At 67.1% G+C, this 641-nt stretch overlaps 1 protein-coding gene across 1 annotated transcript in view; it reads right to left on the reverse strand.

Annotated features, from left to right (window-relative positions):
• The window catches only part of LOC103616123 (6-phosphofructo-2-kinase/fructose-2,6-bisphosphatase), a 5,192-nt gene extending 4,557 nt beyond the window's left edge, over nucleotides 1–635 (reverse strand). Inside the window, exons 1-3 of the mRNA XM_017735057.1 lie at nucleotides 496–635; nucleotides 128–253; nucleotides 1–49 (exon numbers count right to left, since the gene is read on the reverse strand). The exon at nucleotides 1–49 is cut by the window's left edge and continues 11 nt beyond it. Of these exons, the coding sequence (XP_017590546.1) occupies nucleotides 1–49; nucleotides 128–253; nucleotides 496–586 (266 nt within the window). The 5' untranslated portion in view covers nucleotides 587–635. The remainder of the gene's footprint in view (nucleotides 50–127; nucleotides 254–495) is intronic.
• Nucleotides 636–641: the final 6 nt, after the last annotated feature.

Genomic DNA, 641 nt, shown 5'->3' on the forward strand with positions numbered 1-641 from the left:
CTCTTGTAGCTGGGCACGGCTTCCCGCCGGTACTCACCCACGTTGAACACTGCAGAGGGACCGGGGGCTGGTTTGGGGGGCCTCCCCAAACCTTTCAGTCGCCCCTCCCCACCCCAAAATCACTCACCCCGTGTCGGGGTGCCGATCCAGTTGAGGTAGCGGGTGAGTTTTCGGGAGATGTAGGTCTTGCCGCGGGCGGGCAACCCCACCAGGATCACCATGGTGGGGCAGTTGGTGAACTGGGGCACGGAGGCTGGCGGGGGGGGCATTTGAGGGGGGGGTCACAGCACTGTTCCCCCCCTCCCCCCAGGCCTCCCCGATTGCCTTTGCACACCCAAATCCCTCCTGCACCGCAAGCTGGGGTACAACAACCTGTCCTTCGGGGGACGGTCCCCTCCCCGGCGTAGCCCTGTGGGTGTTTTGGGGGGGATTTTCCCTCCTCAGGGCACATGTGTGTTACTCCCTCCCCCCCCCAAATTCCGTCCCCCCACTCACATCCCCGTCTCGCTCGAGGGGTGCAAAGGGGCACCCACGTTTTTTTCCGGGGCGGGGGGGTCCTTGTCAGCCGCTCCGATGCCGCCGCCATGTCCCTGCCTCTGCCCCCGCCCGCGGGCAGGGTCCCCCCCGTCACCCCCGGCGTG

Source organism: Corvus brachyrhynchos, unplaced genomic scaffold (genome assembly GCF_000691975.1).
Source record: "Corvus brachyrhynchos isolate BGI_N302 unplaced genomic scaffold, ASM69197v1 scaffold660, whole genome shotgun sequence".
In the NCBI taxonomy this organism is placed as follows: domain Eukaryota; kingdom Metazoa; phylum Chordata; class Aves; order Passeriformes; family Corvidae; genus Corvus; species Corvus brachyrhynchos.